The 18,398-nt window shown below is 44.7% G+C and overlaps 1 protein-coding gene across 1 annotated transcript in view; it reads left to right on the forward strand.

Annotated features, from left to right (window-relative positions):
• The window catches only part of galntl6 (polypeptide N-acetylgalactosaminyltransferase like 6), a 202,968-nt gene that overhangs the window by 65,174 nt on the left and 119,396 nt on the right, over positions 1-18,398 (forward strand). Inside the window, exon 5 of the mRNA XM_057331719.1 lies at positions 5,081-5,247. Coding sequence (XP_057187702.1) covers positions 5,081-5,247 — 167 coding nt within the window. The remainder of the gene's footprint in view (positions 1-5,080; positions 5,248-18,398) is intronic.

Genomic DNA, 18,398 nt, shown 5'->3' on the forward strand with positions numbered 1-18,398 from the left:
ACCGTTCGCACCTCGTCTCGCTCGTCTGACCATTCCCCATGAGATGGTCCCACCGTCTTGTTCCTCAACCACGTATCGGACATGGTACGTGATGATGAGATGTCTGTTGCAGCATCGGAGGGTGACTTACTGGCATCAGACTCCGACGATTCCTTGAAGCTCCCTCCCTCGGGGGGTCGAGCTCAGGAAGAAGCGGACGTCAAAATGTCAGCCATGCTTTCCCGGGCCGCCGGCATTGGGTTGCGGTGCACCGCACTGCCTCTCCCAATGCTCGCGGCTGGATACACGGTACCTCGGGCTTAAGAGCGGCTCCAAGCCGCACTCACCTCCAGTGCCGTGTTTCCCCGGAAGTGCATTAGTAACCTAGTACGACCTGGAACGCTCTCCTTCGGCGCGTACACGTCAACTAGTTCCATCACCCTTTCTTCCCTGGATGGTGGGGCAGCTATAGGATAAGGATACGTCAATGTCCCCCAGGGGCTCGACCTAGACTCCTGTCCAAAGCGCGTAGGCTTTTCGGCATCTGATGTGTCGAGAGCTTACTCTGCTGCGGGCCAAGCTGTCCCCTCTCTCCACACTATGGCCATCCTGCAGGTCCATCAGGCCAATGCGCAGAGAGAGCTCCACGAGGGTAAGACTGACCCAGCGCTTATGCAGGAACTCTGCGCCGTCAGCGACCTCGCTCTACGGGCGACCAAGGTGATCGCACGGGCCCTGGGTCGGGCGATGTCCACACTTGTGGTCCAGGAGAGACACCTCTGGCTGAACCTTGCACAGATGAGTAATGCCAAGAAAGTCCGCTTTCTCGATGCACCCATCTCGCAAGGGGGGCTGTTTAGTGATACTGTCGAGCTGCAGTTCTCGACAGTAAAGGAGCAGACAGAGGATATCAAGTATATCCTCCCCAGCCGCGACTCGACCGCCCTCTGGCCGCCGAGATCCCATGCACCGTCTGCTTCCCAGCAGCCCTGGTAGTCATCTTCGATGTCTCGAAGAGGAGACCACCACCCCATCAGCAGCCGCGGCGGAAGCCAAAGGGGCCCTCATGGGAAGACCCCCGGGAGATCGAGAATACCTTCGGGCCCCATCCCAACACCCCACTTCTAAGAGTTTTCTCTCTCTCTGGGCGTTTATCATAGCCGCTCTCACCCTCTACACGACGGTGTTCGGCAACTCGACGTTGCGTCACGGCGAGACCCAATGTCGAGGATAATCAGCAGCCTAAGCACTCTCAATCGACGGTGCGTTGTGCCACATCATCGTCTGGGTATTATCACAGCCTCTCTCACCCTCTACATGATGGTGTTTTGCAACTCTATGTTGTGGCAAGACCCAATGTCGAGGATAATCATCAGCCTAAACACTCTCATTCGATGGTGCGTTGTGCTACATCATCGCCAGGCAGGTAAAACTGCAGAGCCGATCTCCTCTCCAGGCCCCCCCCCCCGGCGAGGGATCCGCACTGCCAGCCATCGAACCACCCCCGGGAGGTCGATGAAGAAGAACGTACCTCTAGCCTCCCTGTCTCGGTCCCTGGGAGCCTGACAAGAGCTTCCCAAACCATCACAGTGACTACGGGATACGGTCCGTCTCGGCTACGTGATCCAACTCCCCAGAAGCCCGCCCAAGTTTCGGGGCATCCTCTCAACCTCAGCAGAGGCAAGGATGCTCCCGTGCTTCGGGCCGAGGTCGCCACCCCTCTGGTGAGGAAGCGATCGTGCTCGTCCCTCTAGCCGAGATGTTCAACGGGTTTTACTGCCCGTACTTCATCGTCCCCAAAAAAGCGGGGGTCGCTAGATCTGCGTACCCTGAACAGGCACCTACTCAAGCTGCCGTTCAGGATGCTCACGCAGAAGCGCATCCTGGCATCTACGGGTATCAGATGTCAAGATGGATTCATGGCAATCGACCTGAAGGACGCTTACTCTCATGTCTCAATTCTCCCTTGTCATCGCCCGTTCCTACGGTTCGCTTTCGAGGGTCAGGCATATTTGTACAGAGTCCTCCCTTTCGGTCTGTCCCTGTCCCCACGAGTCTTCACGAAGATCGTGGAAGCCGCCCTCACTCCCCTCAGGGAGAGAGGTGTGCGGGTACTAAACTGGCTCATTTGACACACTCGCGAGATCTGTTATGTACACACAGGGACCTAGTGCTTTGGCACCTAGATCGATTGGGACCACAGGTCAACCAAAAAAGAGCAAGCTCTCCTCTGTGCAGAGCATCCTCATTTTTGGTATGGAACTCAACTCTGTCTCCATTACAGCGCGACTGACTCAGAAAGCACTCAGTCAGTGTTGAACTGCCTGGAATATTTCAAGCAGCCAGCGGTCCCCCTGAAATTCAGAGGTTCCTGGGCACATGGCATCCTCAGCGGTGGTGATACCCCTCGGGTTGATGCACATGAGACCGCTCCAACACTGTCTACAGAGTCGAGTTCCCTGGAGAGCGTGGCACATGGGCAGCAGGCGGATGGTGATTACGCCTTTCTGCCGATGCACCCTAACCCCTGGTCTTCAATGACCTTTCTACGGATGGGGGTCCCTCTCGGGCAGGTCATGAGGCGCATCGTGGTTGACGACAGACGCCTCCCTGCAGGGTTAGGGTGCCGTGTGCAACGGGCACGCAGTGTCGGGTCGATGGACGGGCCCCCGCCTGCGCAGGCATATCAACTGCCTAGAGTTGTTGGATGTGCTACTTGCACTGAAGGGGCTATAACCTCGTGCAGGCCAAGCACGTGCTGGTCCGGCGGTATATCGGCCATAGTGTATATCAACCGTCAGGGTGGTGTTCGCTCACGGCAGCTAACACGACTCGCAAGTGTACTAGTTGCGCCATACTGGCCCAACCGGACTTGGTTCTCGGAGCTAATGCTCTTGACGACAGCTCCCCCCTGGCCGATTCCCCTGACGAAGGACCTGCTTTCCCAGGGGAAGGGCACGTTATGGCATCCCAGGCCAGACCTCTGGAACCTCCATGTCTGGCCCCTGGACGAGATGAGGAGATCCTGAGTGGCCTACCCTCTGCGGCGGTTATGACCATCACTCAGGCTAGTGCCCTGGCTACTAGGCTGCTATACGCCTGTAAGTGGTGCCTCTTCTCATCCTGGTGCTCTTCTCGAAGAGAAGACCCGCGGAGTTGCTCGATTGGGAACGTGCTGTCCTTCCAGAGACTCGAGAGTAATCTCTCCCCTTCCACACTGAACGTGTATGTAGCAGCTATTGCCACTCATAACGACCCAGTTGCTGGTAAGTCTCTAGGACAGCACAACCTGATCAATTGGTTCCTAAAGGGTGTGGGAAGGCACTGCCTCACCCGCGCTCCGTACCCTCTTGCGACCTTGATGCGGTCCTGGAGCCCCTCGGAGATGCCGCTCTTTCTCACCTCATGTTGAAGACGGCTCTCCGGATGGCGCTCAAGAGGGTAGCGGACCTAAAAGCATTCTCCGTGTCCTCAGATTGCCTAGAACTCGGGCCCGGTGATTCTCACGCTTTCCTGAGACTCCGGCCCGGCTACATGCCCAAAGTTCCCACCACTCCCCCTACACCAGGTGGTGAACTTACAGGCGCTCCCCACCGGGGAGGAAGACCCAACCCAATCCGTGTTCTGTCCAGTACGCGCATTGCGCCTCTGCTTGGACCGCACGCAGAGCCACAGGAGCTCTGAGCAGCTCTTTGTCTGTTGTGGAGATCAGCAGGGAGGGCTGTCTCAAACAGAGATTGGCGCACTGGATCATTGACGCCGTCACTATGGCGTACCTGTCCTAAGATTGCCTACTCCCACTGGGTGAGAGCTCTCTCCACACGGAGTACAGCCTCCTCGTGGGCACTGGCTCGAGGTACCTCTCTGGCAGACATCTGCAGAGCTGCGGGTTGGGCTACACCCATCACCTTCGCGAGGTCCTACAGCCTCCGCGTAAAACCGGTATCGGCTCGAGTCTTGCAGGCATCAGGCCTGCCCTGCCCCTTAGGCCGGGTACCAACTGAGTTATCCACCTTCCCACCTTTCAAGTAAAGCTCTGGGACCCCCTACCTACCCACTGGTAGGTTACAATTTTGCGGTAGCGCTCATGGCTGACACGCCCAGGCCAGTCACCGTCGCTTTGCTAGACATTGTGACAGGGCACAGTGTTGTGGCGTTTTCCATAGGAACCCCATCTGTCGGCTCGACACAACGTCGAGAGACCGACAGAAAGGGAACGTCTTGGTTACAGATGTAACCTCAGTTCCCTGATGGAGGGAGCAAGACGTTGTGTCCTTCTTGCCACAACACGTGCTGCCCACTGTAGCAGTCGTGAGAGGTCTCAGGCTCCTCAGAACTGAGGTGAATGAATGAGGCACGCCGTCTCCCTTTTATACCCGGATATCCGGGGGCGGGTCCGGCATGCAAATTTCATTCGCCAATTTTCATTGGCCTTTTCTAAGAAGTCGGAAGCGATTGGTTGTCAGGGACGAACCCCATCTGTCGGCTCGACACAATGTCTTGTTCCCTCCATCAGGGAACTGAGGTTACATCCGTAACCAAGACGTTTTTTTGTACTTTGTTGTTTTGTTTAGTGTTGTTTTTCTATCACGGTTCCAGTAAGATGTTAATAAACCACACAGCGGCCTGAGAATGATTATTGTATGGGGGTGTATGAATTAGGGCAGGCTTGTCAAGTTTGTCAGGGTGCTGAATTGGAGAGACCGGTGTGTGCCATAAAGTGCCACTTCATCTGTCAGTGCCGGCTTTGTCGAAGCTCAATTAGCATGCAGATTTCTGAATGCTTTATGAGAGCGCTGAAACTGAAGGACCTCTCAAAACATTGATTTATGATCTGAGCTCCATCGCCATTGCCCACGGCATTGGAGCGACATGGACCGGTTCTTTTGTTTTCAGATAATGTTTTTACAGTCTGGCAAGATCTAGCACAATAAGCGACAGGCTTTATGGTTCACTTTTATTGGTCTTAAGGGGCTTAAGGAGTGTCTTACAAAACATGGATTATACATTAATGCTCTGGTGAAGCATTTGGTGTAATGCTTAATGGGATTGGTAGCGTTTACCTGCCTTTTTCTACCTCAGTCTTTCTTTTCTCTTTTAGCTGTAAGCAGAAGCTTTATCTCGAAAAGCTCCCAAACACCAGCATTATCATCCCCTTCCACAACGAAGGTTGGTCCTCCCTGCTCAGAACCATCCACAGCATCACCAACCGCACACCGGACCACCTGATCGCTGAGATCATCCTGGTAGACGACTACAGTGACAGAGGTAAGCCGGAGAGACGGTGGCCTTCTTTAATTTTTCACTGGAAGCATCTGCTTGACCTTAGGGTGAGTCACTTGTGCTTTCTGCAGTAGCTGTAGGAAATAAGTTTGGAATGGAGCTTTGATGGTGCTAGGTCATTGTGTGCAAAAATGGGCTTTGGTCATTCAGAGAGAGAGAGATGTAAGGGGCCATGACATTTTTTTGCAGACATTGTGACTATTTTGTGTTCGTGTAATGCATTTAAAATAATATTAGACTGATCTAAACTATGAAATACTACATATGGATGACCTTTGGAGATTTTGTCCAAAAATGTACTTCATAAATATAGATGTCTTGTATACAGGCATTACTAAAGCAGCCAGTCCAAATTCCCGCTCAGAATATGACGTATCCACCTGAGATGCTTTCTGATCTGTTGAAGCAGATCCCATAGATGCTAAACACTTGTTGGCTGCTTTTCCTTCACTATCCAGTCCATCTCACCAATTGCATTCATTTTTTATTAGCCATGCAATTTTAGTGTTGTAAGAATTTTTTATGCACATTTTACCATAACCCTGAAAAACTTGCTTACAGTCTGTGTATCTGCAGTGCTTTTACCACAGAAATAGTGCCAAAAGTCTTGACTTTTGGTATTGCCTGGACGTTTGGTAGTGACATGATCAAGTCTTGGCTAAGAGACAAACTGATTGTGCTGTTGTGCTCAATTGTACGAAACACTACTTTTACTGGCGGAGCAGCATTTCAATACCTCGCACAATAAATCAATGTGAACATTCCACCCCACAATGCCCCTCTGTGGTACAAGTCATCTCAGCCAATAGTATTACAGCTCACAGTTGGCGTCCAGTTCTCCTAGAGGACGAACAGGAGAGCACAGTGAGCTATAGTGATGGTCTGCTGTGTTCTGGCCTCCTCTGTTCCATTACAATACTCATGTCCAGCTGAAATGAGCTGCCATTAGATTGAGAGGCATCTCACATTGTTTGGCTGATAATGATAAACAAGGCCTTTTTGTTACACAGATGTGTTGTTCTGGTGTTGGCGTGGCAGTGTATTGCAACATTGTTGCTCAGTCCATGTACATGTAAGGCCAGTTGGCATGGGTGCTGTACATCTGTAGGGTTGTGTTTCTGTGTGGGTATAAGAGAGGTTTTAATATGCTAATCAATGCATGCTCATTGCTCACTTCTGTGTCAGATTGATAATGAGCTCAAATGAGACACAGATTCTCTCGCAACAGATTTTTGACCCGGGGCAAAAGTGGCTGTGAACTTTTGAAACGCAGAAAATGTCAGACTTCTGGCTTTCCTGCAGTTTTCATTAAAAAAGATGCTCACGGATAAAAGTGCAAACACCCTGTGAATCCGCGCTACGATTTTATGAGTCATTTATGTGTTGACTGGTATACAGATTTGAACCCTCAGAGACTCACTGTTGCTAAAATAGAAATGCTTGTTTGACATAATTAAAAAATACCTGCATAGCAAAATTGCCAGCGTTAAAAAAGGTCAAATTAACTCTCACAGTGTATGTATAATCCACACTTCGATAGTGTGGATTATATATACACTGTGAGTGTTAATTTGACCTTTTTTAACACTGGCGATTTTGCTGTGTGACGTTCAACTTCATATGGCATGAAACCTCACACCTAACCCTCAGAAGTGTATCATAGCAACAAGCTGAGCAAGAAATCCTTCACAAACTAAACAAAAGGTGGTCACTGCCTATACTGACATCAACTACTACTATTGGATCATTCTTTTGTTTTGTTCACATTTGATCTCTTTAATTCTCAGTGTTGAGTGATTAACAAAATAGCAACATTCATAAAAATGTAGAATGTTATATGTTTTTTTTGTGTGTTCGGGCTTAAACAAATTGATACTACCACTACTACTATTAATAATAATGATGATGATGATGATGATGAGCACAACAACTATTAATGTTATTATTAGTAGTAGTAGTAGTAACAACAACAAATACAACAACAATTATTATTATTATTACTATTAACAACAACAATTATTGGTATTAGTATTGTCATAAATTTGTTGTAAGCATGGGAGTGTCAGGCGCAATAATATTCCATATCAATAAGTTTAAACAGTGTTAGAAGACTACTGAGAATTACTACAGTGATGCAACCTTGAAAGCCTAAAGTTGCAATTTTTCAATCCCTCAAAGCAAACCTTGCATAAACATCATGTTTTTTTCTAACCAATGGCTTCCTAAAAACATGTTTTAGAAGAATGTTCAGCCAGACTTCATCATAATAAACACTTGTCAGGCTTCCTAAAAACATGTTTTAGAAGAATGATCAGCCAGACTTCATCATAACAAACACTTGTCAGGTCTCTTCAGACCTGCCACCGGTTTATTTCTGCCAATTTGTGAAAAGAATGAGTGAGCTTTCAGGCAGTGTTGTATATATTGCGTAGGATTTTTTTTCTTTTATAAAGAAGACTTTTACCGAAATGCCCATAATGGGAAACTCCAGTGGGAGTGCGTGGTCGTAACTACATTTCTTAGTTCAGGCAAAACAACTTGATAGTGTTATACGAAATTATGATTAATCTAATATATAATATATTACTAATATTATATAATATTACTTTGAGGGGAAAATGACATTTAACATATTATGTTGTATATATGCTGGTATTTGGTGAGGAGACTAACAGATGACAGTTGTTTCATCTCTTTCTCCCGTGCTCCGCCCACTCCCCAACCCTTCTAACTGTGCATTCAGACTGCTGCCGTCGAGAGCGTCAAAGTGGCCGGAAGTCACTCATTTTCAATGTGAGCTGGCAGCGAGCAGCGGCGCGGCGCGGCGCGTCTTGGCCGTTGAGGGCATCAAGGAGAGTTGAAATCAGGTCAACTTTATGGTAATGAGCTATGTCGCGGTTCGGCGGCAACCAATCGGAACGTAGAAGTCCACCGCTTGAGAGGATTCCAGAGAACGCAGCCCTGTAAACTTTGGTCTATGTCAGAGCGCCAGAGCGTCCACGAATCTTTCTACAGCGTTGTTGGCAGGGGGGCCAGAGCGATTTTTGACGCTCTCGACGGCGGCGGTCTGAACGCACAGTAACAGTGACCATGCCCATTTAAATCTGCAGATCTGTATTGACTGCCACAAACAGTTGAACACAGCTTATGTTTACATTCACGAGGCAAGAGACCATTGATTGCTATTGCGCGTCATTTCGCGACTAATTGACTAATTTCGCGATCTGAAAGTTATCTTCCAAACATGATCGGTATTTGCAGGACAATTGATTGCTGTTGCGACTCGGTCTAATTTCACGATCTGAAAGTTGTCTATTGAGCATGACCGGCATTTGCAGGCATTTTGTCCATGGTGGCGAGTGCGGCCACACTATATCTCCGCATCTGAGCTCTGGCCTCCCATCGCTGTGTCAAGGGTTGCCAGATTTGCGTATCAAAAACGAAGCCTGAACACTGCAGCACTGCAGACATGGCAACACTGCCTATGTCTGACTAGCAACTTTTTCTGCGCAAGCATGAGCGATCATGTATACACTACTTTTCATTCAGAATTTCACTTCTGCAGTTTAAAAAATGTTCATATAAATCAATGATTAGACTGAAAAGTAACTCGAGTTACTTGAAAAACAAAATAACTCGAGTATTGATATGTAAATTTATAAAGTAACTGCTTTACATTACTCGTTACATAAAAAGTACTCTGATTACGTAACGCACGTTACTTGTAATGCGTTACCCCCAACACTGCTTTCAGGTACATTTTGGTTCTTACATTTGACTTGGACTAAAGCTTGGCCAATAATGACCGACTTTATTTTTCAAAGAAAAAATAGCTTCATCAATCCCTGTAATTGAACCATCTCTGCACACACAAACACAGATGATGTCTGTTGCATCCTTTTTGTCTAAACAGACAAATTTGAAACCATCCTGCATGTCAATCACAATAGCTAGAAAATGAGATGAATCCAATTAGCATAGAGCGAAGGACAGTCCAGATTGACTGACAGAATGCCACCCAACTGCCACTCATAATCACCATCACCGTATGAAGTGGATGTAAAAAGGATGAAGTGATCGATTCCCTCTTCTTCCTGCCTTCTGTTTAATAACACCCATGATATCCATGCAGTCAGTTTAAACATAACTAGGCATGCACACTTATAAAAAGACCCCAAAGGTGCTCCTCACGTTGTGATTAATTTCCATGACGATGCAGAACATGTTGTTGTTTCTTCGACTCATGTGAAGTATTTTTAAAGTGGATGCTGTTGTCTCTCGCCGCCAGCTTGGCCCTTATTAGACATGAGCATTTCTACCACATTTCACTGTGTGCAGAAGAGCCTGGCCAGCCTCTCATTAATTGCGGCTACAAATTAAATTCACGGCATGCTTTTGATTAATTGAGAAAAATCCTTGTCGCAGAACCTCGCTGTAGCATTGGAAGCAGTGAAGGTGCTTCATCACTGTGCGTTTCGAATGGCCCCGAAGACTTGTTAAGCTTTCAAACCGCTTCTTTTTGCTCATGTGTTTAGTTAAGCTATGAAGTCAACTAAGTGATGATTAAAAAGCCATTTTTATTCCCCGCTAATAGATAGTTTTCAATTAGAACATGTAATTAAAGCTTTCACTTCACGGGGCTTTCTAATGAACCAATATTAAATTGCTAGCTTAAAAGATGCTTTCGAGAGGCAGATACAACATGGGCAAGTCAACATTCATTCCCTCTAAAAACTAATTGCACGGCTACATGCGTGCATTTGGAAAATCAGACCATGTTCGTTTCAGAATGCTAAATGCATGCATCAGCCGTATGCGTTATCGATACGTAGTGCACTTACGGGGCATGTGGCAAAACACATTTGTGAACTTGAGCAGTCGGAACTCCGGCAGGCTCTGTTTTGCGTTTTTACCTGCAGGGAGTTGAATTTGTGGTAATTATTGGCCAGCATCCATGTGCACTTTCATGTGCCCTGACACAATTAGTATGGCATAAAGGATTCTCTGGACACACTTTGGAATATTTATACACGCACACAAACATGTACGCACAGACAAATACAGACTCGCAGTTTAGCCAGCACACCTTGACAGTGAATAATTATGCTCTGTGTTTTGCGAATGACTACGAACGACTCCTGCAAGCCAAATGCGTTCCCTTCTGAGAGGACGTCCTTGAGCTCCTCCACAAATTGATGTAAAGGGCCGAATGATAAAATCGTTGCGAGTAACAAGCTGTTCAGGCTGCAGCCTGACATTCGATTCAAGAAGCAGACGACGGGACGTTGGCCACTTTGCTAGCCAGGCCTCTCAGAGTCTTCGGCAAAGACAGCGTAATTATTACAATCACCTTACCTCTTTGTAAGAGCAGACACCTGCACACAGTCTACCACTTCACGCCGCAGCCCGGGATGTTACTTAAAGAGAGAGAGAGAGCGATCTGTCAGTGCTTTGGTGAGAACACCCAGCATAGTTTGCACCCGAGAAAAGTACAAAATGCATTTATTTCGCAGATAATTTCGTTGCGCGTTGGCTCCTCAAATTCTTCGCCTTGGAAAAGAAGAGAGTAAAGTAAAGGTGATTTGTTTCTCTACTTAAGTCACTCTTTAATTGCATGCGTTTGCTATTAGCTAAAAGCCATTACGACGAGTGAATGTGCTGGGGGTATATCACCTCAAAATACAGGGATTATCTAAGCAATAAATAAATCAAGGTGAAGAGAAAATCCATTGTCTAATAGCTTTCGCTTCACGGGCACACGACAACTAATGTACCCTAAGCTGGTTGGGCTCAGGATCAGCCTCAGGGATCAATGTTCTTAAGCCAAATCAAAGCAATTCCATCACATTATTTGGCTAGACTAATTGCCCGGACTAAAAAGTGCAAAGTTTACCCCTAATGAGATTGACCCGTGGAATAAATATGTTCCCTTGCTTTTAAAGATTATGCTGACTTCTTTCATCCCGGGGTGCTTTTTAAATGAGCGCTTCTTGCGCATCCGCCTCTAATTGCCGGCGCCATGAAATCATTGTTTGTGCGTATCTCACAATAAAACCGATATTTTCCCCAGCATCTTTAATTTAAAGACACGAATCTCCGGATCAACCAATATGCCTTTCACACATTATCACAGGTCTTTGCTTCCCATTTGCAACATAGAACAACCACTACAGCCTTTAGTCTTCTAAGTGGCTGATAAGGCCTGTCCTCTGGGTGTTGGTGGTCCACACTTTGATGTGTGAAGATGGGCCAGAGCACTGCGCAAAGAAGAGATAAGACCTACTCGGTTGCCCTTGGACATTTGCTACCCATGCTCTGCATAGGGGGAAATGGCAGAATCTCTCTGAAGTGGCCATAGATGCTATTGATTGGAACGGGCAAAAGAGACAGTGATGTACTCTCTGTCACTGCCACTCCCCCACAGCGTGAAAGTTTAAAGCAAGAATCAATCCTCTCGTTGGCCACCTCATGGAGACTGTCGATAGTCATAAGTGCTTGACCTTCCCATCAAAGTTTGTGCCCCTCATCAAGCTTGCCGACTCTGGCAGATATCAGATGGAAAGCTGCATCCATCAATCCTGTGCCAAGCACGGACAGGGAGAGATTGTCATGGAGACAAAGCTTTGAATATTTTAAAAGGAGCGGAAGTGTTGATAAAGCTAATAACCACAGTCAGGGGCAGATGTACAGCAGACGTTAGCATAACAAAACCTTGTGTTTGAAGCTTCACGTTTGTACTGCAACACTCTTAAAATGGATGTGTTAATTTTTAACACACTCGTTGTGTTATCCTATTTAACACATTTTTACTAGTTCACTACATTTATCACAATTTTTAGTTTAGAAAATACACAGAAAAAATATAGTATAACAATATAGAAAATAGAGCATACTACTATTTATAGCTGTGGAAAAAAAGACCATTTTAAAACATTTTTCAGTTTTTCCTGAATTTACTCTGTTTAGGTAAAATGATCATTTGTGTTTCATGTCTCAGACCTGTTTCAGACCTTAAATACTGCGAAATGAAAACAAGTTCATATTCACTTTTAAGCAATACAACTGTGATATTTGTACATGTACTGTATTTAGGAAAAATTCCAAAATTTATTTTTTATGTAGTAACCTGGATTTTTATCACAGTTTTCATGTGTCTTGTCATGCTGTCAGTCTTTCACATTGCTGTAGGATGACTTTGTCATTCCCGAGGTTTTACACTGGACTGGAAAGGGCACAATACATCTAGAAATACTGATTAAATGAAAATTTGGAATGGTCCCATCATTTTTTCTGTTTATATAGTTTATAAAACGTATACTTGACAGTTTTGTTTAAGGGAACATTTTTAGTTTATTATTAGTATATGATTTTTACAGTTAAGTGTCTATTAATATTAATTTGTATCATTTATATACACCTTTAACTGTACATTTAGTATATGTGAAGTATATCTCGATCAAAAGATTGGGTACAAGTATTGTCCAAATATGCTTAGACTTTTCTGTCAGTGTTAGTCACATATTATATTGCTGAGAAGTACATAAAGTATATTTCTGAGAAATACATAAAAAGTAGATTGAAAGTTTGGTTTTGTATTTTTTAGTTTAAGCGTACTAATAGCGCACTTGAATTCACTTTGTACTGCAGTGAGCTATACTCAAGGATAGGAACTAAATGTCTCCGCTACATAAAAGTATGTTTTGTACTTTGTGAACTGGTCTCTGTTGAGAGAATGGTTATGTCCCTTCCATTTGGACACTTCAGCACTAAAGGTCATCTTGTGTCTCTGGCACTGCACCAGTGATGGCTCTGTCAACTTCCTAGCTGTGATACGACCTCTATGGAATGACCTTGATATCCATGTAGTTAAATGCTCAATTTGCAGCTATTACTTAAAGAAGCTAGTCCTGCTTAATCTGACCCTGAAAATAGTTTAGACTTTTATTCTGTTTTATGTTATGTTTGTTGCTATGTGCCACTGCTAATGAATTTGTAGATGTTAAAGCTATAAAAGCCTGCTTACTGTTAACAAACACACTTAATCTAGTTTACATTATTTGTATCTCTCTAAAAACATACGTGTTTCTCAATCAGAGCTATTACCTGTTACATGCTGGTTATTTACCTTTTAAAAAGTGAGGTGTCTGTAGAAAAATTGAGTTAGGTGACCTTATCACACATGTGCTCTGTAAGAGATGAGATGGCAGGGTTATATGTTCCTGAGAGATGCCCTGCTGATTGATGGAAGTGAAATGAGTTGAGCCATCACTCCCTTCGGACACATTAGACAATTGATTGGTTCAGTTCTCTTCTCCTTTTCATGACCTGCTCATACAGTTTCATTGAGGCGGGTGGTTAAAGGGATAGTTCACCCACAAATGAAAATTCTGTCCTCATTTACTCATCCTCAGATTGTTCCAACTCTGTATACATTTCTTTGGTCTGCTAAACACAAAGGAAGATATTTGGAAGAATGTCAGTAACCAAACAGATCTCATCCCCCATTGACTCCCATAGTATTTATTTTCCCTATTGTGGCAGTACATGGCGGATGAGCTCTGTTTTGATACTGACATTCTTCCAAATGTCTTCCTTTGTGTTTAGCAGAATAAAGAAATTTAAACAGGTTTGGAACAATCTGAGGGTGAGTAAATGAAGACAGAATTGTCATTTTTGGGTGAACTGTTACACAACATCGTGGTCACCAACTTCATGCAAACTAAATCAGTTTTTATTAGGCTGCTGATTTGACTGGAGTTTCTTTCTCAAGTGAGTTTGCATGATTTTAATTACATTTTTCAGTCATTGAGAACAATCATTGAGTGCACCTTAAAAATTACCCATGATTAATATTGCTGTAAAATTGTTATATTTTGTTTATTTTATTTTTACATTAGCCCCCATTGACTTCTATTGTATGCACACAAAACCACTGAGACATTTCTCAACATATCTTCTTTTGTGTTTCACAGAAGAAAGAGTCATATAAACGTTTTTAACAATGTGAGGCTGAATAAATGACGACAGAATTTTGACCTCTGGGTGAACTAATGTGTAATGATACCAATATATTTGCTTAAATTAATTATTTGTTTCGTTATTCATGACCGCTCAGGGCACAGGGAGTGCCGCTTTTTGGGTAGCGCTACATTTTTCTCCACATTGTCCGCAGCCTGGCACCAAAGTCAGCCTGGCACCTTGACATGCACTGCTTTTATAATGAGATACATCTACGCCCCATGCTGTTCAATCAGTCTTCTCAGGTAGTCCATTTCCTTGTCTGTGGGAGGTTGTGAAATATTCAGGAGCATGCATCAGTAGTCCTATTATTGAAATCAGCAGCTACTCTCTTTAAAAGGGGCAGCCATTAATCAATCATTACCGGAACATTGCCTTTATTATTTGCTTCATTACCAAAGCTCTACCTCTGGCATCCACCATTCTGTGTGCTTGATTGAAATCTAATTCAGCAACCAGTGCCATTTTCCTGTTATTACGAGGTCCATTGTTGGAGATTGCTGATAATTTTCTCACCCTCATGACCTCCAGTCAACCTACGGCCCCCTGTAACAACGTTCTATTGTGTTACCCCTTTCAGGATTAATTAATTGCGTCACCACGCATGTTTCTGAAAGCCGTGTGAATAAAAGGCTTCAGTCGCGCTTAATGAAAGTTTTATGAAGCGTCTCCGGTTAGAAGTTGGAAGTCGCGGTGTTACCAAGCTTCTATTATAACTCAAATTGCTTCTTACGTTTCTAATGACCAGCCCTGAAGTGATAAGAGGAACACATCTCCATTCGTGGCGATCCAGCAGGCCGATAACTGACCCACGGCCGTCCCAGCATGATGACTTTTATCAGACTAGCTCAAGCGAGACCCCCCTAACAAGATTCATTGTTTCTCCTTTGCAGAATTAAGAAGGGTTACCTGCAAAAGCCGTCAACTGGAGAGAAACCGTTGCAATTATCATATCACTGCCAGCTATCGATTTACCCTCGTCTTTAAAACGGGGTTTCAAAAGAACATCCAGCACCAAAAGGTGCGAATTTCTCCTGTCATTTGCCGCGTCGCCTTGCTAAGCTGAGGGATGGGTGGAAATTATTCTCCATTAAAGCCAATTGTGTTGCTGCTCAATACAAGGCCATTATTGTCCTTGAGAAACAGCATAACATCTATGTAGTGGGGAGGGGGGCGTGAAAGCAGCTTTGATGGATGTTGTGCAGATGTAATGACTGAACTTGCAGGCTGCTCTGTAGACCACGAGAAGGTGGAGGGCAGTTTTTGGCTCCTGTTTTTACTTGGCGTAGCCAACTGAAGTCGATCTGGGAAATAAACTGCCTCGCGCTTGGAGGGCCCTGAAAGAAACTCCCAAATTGAGAAAACTGGACTACCTTGAGGCGAATGTAGCTGTGGTCGGCGGCGGGCAGTTGCCATAAATGCGCCACAACGCCACCGTTGCAAACACCCAAGATCATGTGAATATTTAAAGGAGATTTAAATCTCTGTAAGTTGCTATCATTTTTACTTCCGTATTTTAATGCATTTCCGAGTGAATTTCGAATAATAAAAATAGTGGCCGTGGCTTGCGTTTTTTTTAAGAGAATGGCACATTGATAAACTATTTACAATAAACGCTGCAATATTTCATGAAAAAATGGGCTTTGTTGTTTTTTTATTTCACTGGGACTTTAAACCCAGAAATAACAGAAATCATAATAATGCGTTGTTTACTTTGCAGTAAAATTCTTAAATCTTGTTAGGATAACATGAATTGTAAGGTTTTTGCAATTCCCTAGAAACCCCTTAGAACCCATGCATATTTCTAAAATCACCATTTCAGTCAAATTGTTAGGCTGATAATACCATTTGTAACAGAAAGATTTTTTTAAAACAGGTTTACTAGTAGTCTTAGACCCTACTATCAAGATAGTCAATAAGAATAAGCATTCAGTAGGCATCTACTTTGCCTAAACTAATCTCAGTGTAGCCCAGAAGTACTTTAGCTGTGACACTGAAAAGCACTTTGTTCCACCATTTGGAGATCAAAACAAGGAAACTAACAGACCAACACAAGCCAGCAAGGCTCCTCTGATGTCAGAACTGTGCAACCAAATGTAACAGAGTAGAACAGAGGTAGACAAGCTAGACAAAACAGTATATCACTACACTGGCAATTCCATTAGTTGAATCCGACACAAGAATCAAAAACTTGAATCGAATGCCATCTGCCAGTGAGCATCAAGTGACCGCATATAGTGTGCTGAAATGTGAACATCACAACGGCCTGCGAGACCAGGATATCTGTGCAATGGTGCGAGGTGGTTTGAAGCAGACAGTCTCTGGGCCAAAGCGTCTCGTGCCGCAGCGCAGAGACTGATGAACGCGCCGTTCTGCCAAGATGGGCCCATTTGTTACCGTCTGACATGACAAATCATTGCACAAGGATACATGGCCAGTTTGTGCACTCTGCCACCACGCCGGAACACAGCTATTGGTAATTCTAATGGCCAGTATGTGCAAATGTGACATTTCTTTCATGGGCCAGCAAGTATCTTCTTTTTGCAGACGATTCCACGTCATTAAGTTTAAAAGGCTTTTGTTTAAGCATGAGGTTCAGGAAGGGGCCCTCCAGTTTTTCAACTACTGAATGTGCATTTGATTCGCATTATTCAGATGATAAGTAGGAACACAGACTCGGAGAGATCAAATGGTATTTAAAATAACCGCTTTCTAATTGAATGAGATTCTTATGAATGAGATGTCATCCATTGAAATTTCAAGAGGCTGGTTTCTATAAATAGGAACACGCCGTGATTTTATCCTATAATACTTTTGAATAACGCACCTCTCCGCGTATTTGATTTGGTGAGTTCTTCATTCTCTTTTCCACCCGTTTGATTCCTTGATCATTTTCATTCAAAAGATTGCGGTTCTTTTTTCACAAAGCGAAGTCATGCCTAACGTGAGCCGCTCTGCGCGTGACACGGCGGGTCGCATGTCTGAACCTTTTTTCATGGACTGGACTGTGCTGTCGTTGTTAAGGAATTGCGGCACGCTCGCAAATACGGTTAATTGTATATTCAATTAATTCATTCGGCAAACGATGGTCATGATAAAAGTGAAGGTTACTGCTGCTATCACTCAAGTGTGACTTTGTTGATTAAATTCGAGTCGTGAACTAAGCTCAGTAAATCCTCTACTGTTTAATGGGTATAAAAATGCCACTATTTTTTTATGCTGTATAACAAAAGGCATGTGAACGCCTTCCTCTTATTCTTGGGTTTGGCTGTTTAGAGACGCCCGTCATTAGCTGGTACATAAAATCAAGCATACATAATAGGTTGTACTTTTCCAGAATGACACACGTTTGTGCACACACTATTTTTGGATGTATTGGAATGCCGGCTGTGATCCAGGCCCCATCTGATTGTTGATCCTCACTGATGCTTTTGTGTCTGAGTAAGATATCTGCAACCATGTTCCAACATCCACTTCAATGCCTTCCAACACTGTAAAAATGCTGGGTTGTTTCAACTCACGGTTGGGAATCTTTGCAGCAGTATATGGAGGACCAACTGCCTATTAATGCCGAGTGGGTTCAAATCTACTCTGCAGACCTCAGACAGACAGGAAGAGTCGCCCATGAGAATCTTGCTTACTACTCAAACATGGTGAAGCTCAGCACAAAGGAAAAGTGTTTTCTGCTTACTAAACCTGATGTGGAGAAGTCAATCTCTGTGGTCCACTCCTGCTTAGCTTAACATTTGTCTGGCAGGCCGATGTATTATTCATCTGGACAGGTTTGCGGCTGGATTAGTCGCTGGCGTGGCCTGTTTTCTCTCCATCCACAGTGATGTGCTGATGGCTTAATGATGCGACAGGTCTCTGGGAGGTGTCTGAAGCATCTGGCGGTCGGTGACACCTGCCAAAAAGAGAATCTCCTGATGGGAAGAGAGCAGCTGCACAGCAGATGCAGGCTAATAAAACGCTGCTCTTTACTGGCCTCTGATTGGTCAGCGCGACAGAGGTGACGGGGAAACGGCTCTTTGCTTTTGCTTAATCACACAACAGGAAGCTTATGGGTTGAACTCTTCTTCATGTCAGGTTTCTCATTTACATTTGCGCATTTGGCAGAT

The sequence above is a fragment of the Triplophysa rosa genome, linkage group LG4, assembly GCF_024868665.1.
Source record: "Triplophysa rosa linkage group LG4, Trosa_1v2, whole genome shotgun sequence".
In the NCBI taxonomy this organism is placed as follows: Eukaryota; Metazoa; Chordata; class Actinopteri; order Cypriniformes; family Nemacheilidae; genus Triplophysa; species Triplophysa rosa.